Source organism: Portunus trituberculatus, chromosome 35, assembly GCF_017591435.1.
Source record: "Portunus trituberculatus isolate SZX2019 chromosome 35, ASM1759143v1, whole genome shotgun sequence".
Classification (NCBI taxonomy): Eukaryota; Metazoa; Arthropoda; class Malacostraca; order Decapoda; family Portunidae; genus Portunus; species Portunus trituberculatus.
Window position 1 is genome coordinate 9920751 of NC_059289.1, and position 7675 is coordinate 9928425.

Below are 7675 nucleotides of genomic sequence, written 5' to 3' on the forward strand. Positions count from 1 at the left end.
TAAAGCAAAAGATCTCAAGAAAGGAGATTGAAAAGATAAAGAAAACAGACACTGGAAAACAATATAAAACTTTTAAAGGAAACAAGATGATTAACACGATGACAAAGCAGAGAGCAAAGATATACATGTTATCATGATTAGCTCCTAAATGCAGCAAAGCCAGTTTGAACAACATTGGCATGAAAACGAAAGCTAAAAGTTGAAAATGGTAGGACGACACTGCCTAGCAATATTTCCAGCATCCTCATACAAAGTAACTGAAAGGAATGTAGTAAGGGGAATGGGGAAACCCTCTTCCATATCTGTGTTCCTATGAGAGGATAAGCCTTGTGTGTATCCCCAACCTATGTTCAGACTCACCTCAGCTCAATAAATTGATTGATAGTTATATAAAAAAATGGAGCTGAAGAGTGAGAGATGGCTGAAGTTATGAAATTAGAAGCACCACAAGAGAGACTTAATTGAGATAGAGAGAGAGAGTTTACAGTAATAATGAAACACTACAAAGACAGATAAAAGTATTAATCAAGGAAGCTGGGATAAGAACACAAATTAAGACACTAAATCATGTTAGTAATTGAAACTTCCCATGTCAAAATATTGAACTGGAATGAATTGAATACACAGTCATACACACACACATACTTATGACATACAAGCACACACAGAAAAACAGCTTAATGCAGGCCCTATCAGTTTATTAACTAAGATAGCCACATCATTGTACATCTGAATTCAATGTCTCATGATATCTCATAACTAATGTTAAAAAGTTACACCTCACCAAGACAATGTACTGTTTAAGATAACCACACATGCTCACGCATTTACTCATTCACTCATACATGCAAGCACAGACACACACACAAGCATGCACACAGAGAGAGACTGCAGCAGATCAAACAGTCACACACACACACACACACACACACACACACACACACACACACACACACACACACACACACCGCACTGTCCTCTGGGTTATCTGATATCAAGGGAGGCCACAGTTTTGCTAAAGATAGATGCTACTTTCCATGGTAATGTACATTCAATTTTTTTTGTTTTCCATCAGAATAAGTGTAATCTAATTTATGTATGTATATTTTTAAACGTCACTTACTGGCTGTTTTATGTATAGGACAATCTACAGAGGTTCAGTCACCATGTTGACCTTCCCCATGCTCACCACAACATTTTGGCTACTGGGTACAATTGCCATATTCTCCTGAGTTTACAAGAAATCACAAATTCTACTTGGTAATTTTACAAGAGATCACAAATTCTACAAGTTATTACCAATTTCATGCAAGTGCATACAAAAACAAACTACAACATGAACAAAACACAAAATATATATAGTACCTGCAAACTTTCCTGTATTATAACTCATCCTTGACACCCGAGCACAAACTTGTCACTTCATTACAGAACTGTTCCTGCAGGTCAAACAGTTTGCTGTCACCACTATTCTTGAAAAATGAACCAATCTCATCCTCAAACTCCTCCACAATCGCCTCACAGTGGAACTCCAGGCCTTTGTTGAGGTCTGGGTCCTGCACCATGTCGTACTCCCCCATGCGTGGGTTCATGCTGCCGCCCACCACCAGCTTGATGGCCTCCAGGCGCCCTGTCTCCTTATGTCTGGCCTGAGCATAGTCCTTCATGCTCTTGCACACCGTCTCCATCACTTCCATCATGTGCACCTGAAGAAGTTACCAAACATATGGTGTGACAGTGCTGTGTGTTTCCTAAAAAGGCATTTCTTCATTCTACATCATTCATTGATTATTATTACACCCTCATCTGATTAGAATGAAACCACTGAAAACTGGAGAATGATGTCTTTGTTAGTTTTTTATTATATTTAGACATGAACTCTGTATTCTGGTAAATTTTGAAAAATGAGAATGCAATTTGCTAACACGGTGTTGCTGACTATAAACACATTACAACAATGAGAAAGATACTACCAATGTGTAAAAATTACCAATGTTTAAAAGGCAAGACAAAGTTAGTGGCAACAGTATAGGAATAGGTAAACAAGGATCTACAAAACCTATCCAAGATTACTTTTGAATGACTGACAATACCTCAGAGCCAGCGTACTTCACAGCCGAAACCTTCTGTTTTCCATCAGCTTCAATGCGATAGGAGCCCACTTCAATGGTTTTTCTGGGATCAACCTAAAATATATGTAATATTCTGTTCTAAATATTGCCTTCTCTCTCAAACAGAAAGAGAAAATAAAGGAAAGATATATGAAATGAGTATTTTGTGCAGTTTTGTAGAATATGCAAATTTCCAGGCTCTTTTTCTCTTCCCTGTTAAATGCATCTTTTTAAATAACAGAGCAGAAAAATGCAATAAAATGGCAAAAGCAACATAAGCATGTTATTTCAGCAAGGTGAGAAGCAAACAATCTGAAATATTACAATATGAAGAGACACTATGCAACAGATCTTATATCCTGATACACACACACACACACACACACACACACACACACACACACACACACACACACACACATGTGAACAACAACATCAAAAATAGAGAAAGTATTGAAAGTTTAGAAGTAAATGGAGTATACAGTGAAGATCCCAGGGAAATGGCAGAGGCTATGAATGGATGCTTTCGGAAGGTATTCACAAAGGAGACTGCTTTTGACAAACCACTGGTAATGGAACAGAAAGGGATTATGAAGGAGTTTCAAGTAACGGTGGAGGAGATCAAGAACATGATGGGGAGTTTAGAAGTGAGAAAAGCTGTGGGACCTGATGGGGTATCAGGATGGATTTTAAGAGAATGCAGGGAGCAATTGGCAGAAAAAGTTTGTGAAGTAATTGATGCCTCATTAAGGGAAGGCGTAGTGCCCCAAGATTGTCCCAATCTATAAATCAGGTAACAAGAGAGACCCATTGAACTATAGACCAGTGTCACTTACAAGTGTGGTAGCTAAGATGTGTGAGAGGGTGGTGAAGACTAGATGGACAGACTTCTTGGAGAAAATGACATACTTTGTGAGTGTCAATTTGGTTTTAGGAAAGGGCGTTCATGCACGACAAACCTGATATGTTACTATTCGAGGGTGATAGATGTAATACAGGAAAGAGATGGTTGGGCTGATGGAATATATCTGGATTTAAAAAAGGCCTTTGATAAGGTACCACACCAGAGACTGATCTGGAAACTTGAAATGGTAGGAGGAGTGCATGGCAGTTTACTAAAATGGATGGAAGACTTTTGGTAGGAAGAGAAATGAGAACAATAATTAAGGACAGACCATCAGAATGGGGATTGGTGGAGAGTGGAGTTCCACAGGGATCAGTGTTGGCACCAGTAATGTTCGCAGTCTACATAAATGACATGGTGGATGGGGTGTCCAGTTATGTGAGCCTATTTGCAGACGATGCAAAATTGTTACGAAAAGTGAGATGTGACAAAGATTGCGAACTACTCCAGGAAGACTTGGACAGAATATGGAAATGGAGCTGTACATGGCAAATGGAGTTCAACACGACAAAATGCAAGAAAATAGAGTTTGGCAAGAGTGAAAGAAGAATCAGGAGTATGTACAAGATAGGAAATGAAGACATAAAACCAGTCATGAAGAAAAGACCTTGGGGTGACAATTACCAATGACCTATCGCCAGAGAGACATATAAACAAAATAATTGGAGAAGTATTGAACTTATTGAGGAACATAAGAGTGGCGTCAGATATCTAGATGAAGAAATGATGAAGAAAATAATTACTGCAATGATAAGACCGAGGCTTGAATATGCAACAATACAGTGGGCTCCGAACTTAAAGAAACACATAAGGAAACTAGAGAAAGTACAGAGGGCTGCAACGAAAATGGTGCCTGACTTAAGAGATTTGACTTATGAAGACAGACTGAAAAGAATGCAACTTCCAACCCTGGAAAACAGAAGAGAAAGGGGAGACCTGATAGCAATATACAGAGTGATGATTGGCATGGAAAAATGGATAGGGAAGATCTGTGTATGTGGAATGGAAGAATGTCGAGAGGGCATGGGAAAAACTAAAATGGCCACTTATAGGAGAGATGTGAAAAATATAGCTTCCTCATAGAAGGGTGGAAGCATGGAATAGTTTAGACGTGGAAGTGGTCAACGCAAGGAATATTCATGATTTTAAGAAAAAGCTGGACATTAATAGATATGGAGACGGGACAACACGAGCATAGCTCTTTTCCCGTATGTTACAATTAGGTAAATACAATTAGGTAAATACACACACACACCACCTACCTCCAGGATGGCGTCATACAACTCGCTCACCACGCTGCGGCACACAGCACACTTCACAACCTGCAAGGTAACAATCACATCATCAGTTTCACGACATTTGTCCAAGACTTTTAGCTAACTCTATTACTCTTTAAGGGAACTGGCAACGGGCTTTTTTTTTTTTTTTTTTTCCTTGGCCAGTTTTCCCTATCGCATAAAAAAAAAAAAAAAGGAACACCTTTGCTTCCTCACACATGCTTCTTTTAATATTTCATAAAAGACAGACACACAGACATCTACACACACTTCAGTGTGGTGGTGTTGTTTTATATCAAGCTTATAAACACGGCTACAGTAAGGCTTAGAACTTTTCACACACACACACACACACACACACACACACACACACACACACACACACACACACACACACACACACACACACACACACTGCATAGTGTAGTGGTTAGCACGCTCAACTCACAATCGGGAAGGCTGGGTTCGAGTCCCGGTAAGCGGCGAGGCAAATGGGCAAGCCTCTTAATGTGTGGCCCCTGTTCACCTAGCAGTAAATAGGTACGGGATGTAACTTGAGGGGTTGTGGCCTCGCTTTCCCTGTGTGTGGAGTGTGTTGTGGTCTCAGTCCTACCTGAAGATCGGTCTATGAGCTCTGAGCTCGCTCCGCAATGGGGAAGACTGGCTGGGTAACCAGCAGGCGACCGAGGTGAGGTGAATTACACACTATCCGAATAACAAATGTATGATACCTTTTCTATACTATCTGAATAACAAATGTATGATATCTTTTCTATCTTGGTGAAAAGGCACCAGTGGATCCTCACTCCAGGCAGCTGAATATCTCCACACCCCAACACAACAATGACATTTGATAGCACAGCTGGGAGAACTTATAGCACAGTATGATTTATCACTCTTGGTGCAAAAGAGTATTCCCAAGTTATAATTTAAAGCTTACCTTGCTTCATATAAAATACATAAAAATACAAAGGAGAAGAAAATGAGTTATATATTAATACAAAACTTGACCTCTCAATTCAAACTTTTATCCCATTTGTGACGATTTTCCTCAGCACCTTAATACTAATGCTTCCTTTTAGGTATTAGGGATGGAGCATACATTTAGTTTTTGTTGTTATTATTTGCAGAGCTGGACGGAACTTTAATTGATTTTAGCTGCAAATTTGTTGCTGGATCTGATGTAACTGCAACTTTGTGACTATTTCTGGCTCCCAGGTGATTCAAATTATCAGAGCTGGGCATTGCAGTGCTAATTGCAACTTTGCAACTTTACAACAATGATTTTTTTCCCGTGTGACTCCGTTAAATTACAAAGAAAGCTTTAGTGCAATAACAGAAAATGCTTTTATAAGGCAGAGAAACACATACATAACCTAAACTAATTTCTACAGGTTTTCATCCTCCTCCATGTCCTTTAGGCCCTTTTTCTACAGCTGTGGCAAAAAAACTCCTTTGTTCCTGTTCAAAGTTGCTGCAAAAAGTTGTAGGAAATTGGTGGTGTGACTTTGCTTAGTCTGACATTTTTAAAATGATTGTGACATTCGTGGTGTTGCAAAGTCACAAAGTTGCAACTCAGCACTGCAACGCCCAGCTCTGATAATTTGAATCGCCTTCCTTTCTACAGGAGCTCTTGGATTCAAAACACACATATAACAAATTATATATCTTAACATTCACTCCATTTGCATTTCCATCCAACAAAATTGTTTGGCACCAATGGATTATGACTCTTACCTTTGATTTGGGAGGTTTTGAGGCTGACACACAGCTCACCACAGCAGCAGCAATAATCACCACTTGCACAACTCCACTACTAAATCCCATCTTTTGTTTCTGCAGAGGAAAAAGCCATTTCAGAAAAATTTTCAGCAAATATTACACATTTGGAATTACAAATTTTCTTGAGAGAAAATAAAGTTTTGGAGTGAAACACCAAACCTCATTATCAGGCAATCCAAGCTTAAAGACACAAAGAAAAGCAAAAGTCACATAACTTTAGTCAACAGTGCTATAGGTTGAGTATACTGGTACTGGTATTGTACAATGCCAGTATTAGTAGTATTATCAGTATTGGTCTGCTTTGGCAATATTAATATTGGTATTGGTTAAAACTGGTACTGGTAAATATTATGTGAAGTTTTCAGCACAAATTTTGTCTATTTTAGCCTCCAGCCTATAACCCTACTTCCCCACCAGGTCCGCAGTCTGTTAGGGACTACATATCAACACTAGTGCCTCCAACACTTGCTTGTCCTGCAGAGTGGCAGCAACATAATACACATGGAGCCACTATAGGCAAGATTTATAGTTTCAGAGGCTATAGTGGTAACAATACAAATTCTCGTGTTTTTTTTTTCCATTAGAATACAATTGTTAAAGTGTCATCTAAACTATATTTTACAATTCTAATAAACCAATTGGCTTCTAGTACTGCCTGTTGAAAGTGAACGAGATGAAGTGATGGAACATTTAAGAATATGGCTCACATGAACCGATCCATAATCATAAGTCCTTGAGAAGACTCACAGCGGAAACAAACACATGAATGGCATTTCAAGAGGGGTGAATGCCGAATGGTAAGGAAATGTTTTGACGCAGCCTGTACTGAGAGTTGATATCTGGCGATGCAGCGTTAAGGTAGAAGCAAAGAGACCACGGTCACCTGCGTCGAAGTGTGGGGAGCAACAAGGTGTGACCAGAGAACAGTCCGGCGTGCAAAGGCTGGTGGAGGTAGGCAATGTATGGGCGTGGAGGGAGGTGTGCGGTGGCTACGATCAGCTGAGCGCGGCCGGCTACGTGTCACCTTGCCGCTGCCCCACGTGTGCTCCGCTATTGCAGCAACACGCAACAGGTGTGTGTGTGTGTGTGTGTGCGTAACTGTCAACTGGTTCTCATACCCTCCACTCTCCTTTCTATCCATAGTGTAGAATGTTGCAAGAAAATAGTTCACTGCATGTACGTAAATGCTTACTACGGAAGGGAATAGAAATAAATGGCAATTACTGTGATTCACAACGTACGTTTGGCAGCGGTATGGTATTGATGAGCTTGCTCTTTCATCTAATTTCTATTGTGTGTGTGTGTGTGTGTGTGTGTGTGTGTGTGTGTAGTTTTTGCCTCTACAATTAAGAGGTAACACGCCACAAAACACTTCTCTCCAGTAACTTTCTCATATAGCTTTAATCATCCTATCATTAGTCTTCCCACACAGTCCCAGCAACATTAAACACCATACACATTCCCTTCCTGTCTTTTTTATCCTGACATTTCCCAATTGCTCTTTCATCTAATTTCTATTGTGTGTGTGTGTGTGTGTGTGTGTGTGTGTGTGTGTGTATAGTTTTTGCCTCTACAATTAAGAGGTAACACGCCACAAAACA

General features: G+C 39.8%; 1 protein-coding gene across 1 annotated transcript; it reads right to left on the reverse strand.

The window, feature by feature from the left end:
- Nucleotides 1-681: 681 nt before the first annotated feature.
- On the reverse strand, nucleotides 682-7230 carry LOC123513147 (protein canopy homolog 2-like). The gene is made up of 5 exons (XM_045270057.1): nucleotides 6958-7230; nucleotides 6030-6128; nucleotides 4278-4337; nucleotides 2094-2186; nucleotides 682-1706 (listed from the first exon to the last, which is right to left on the reverse strand). Exons 1-5 carry the CDS (start codon nucleotides 7213-7215, stop codon nucleotides 1383-1385), a joined length of 834 nt encoding a protein of 277 aa, XP_045125992.1. The 5' UTR covers nucleotides 7216-7230; the 3' UTR covers nucleotides 682-1382.
- Nucleotides 7231-7675: the final 445 nt, after the last annotated feature.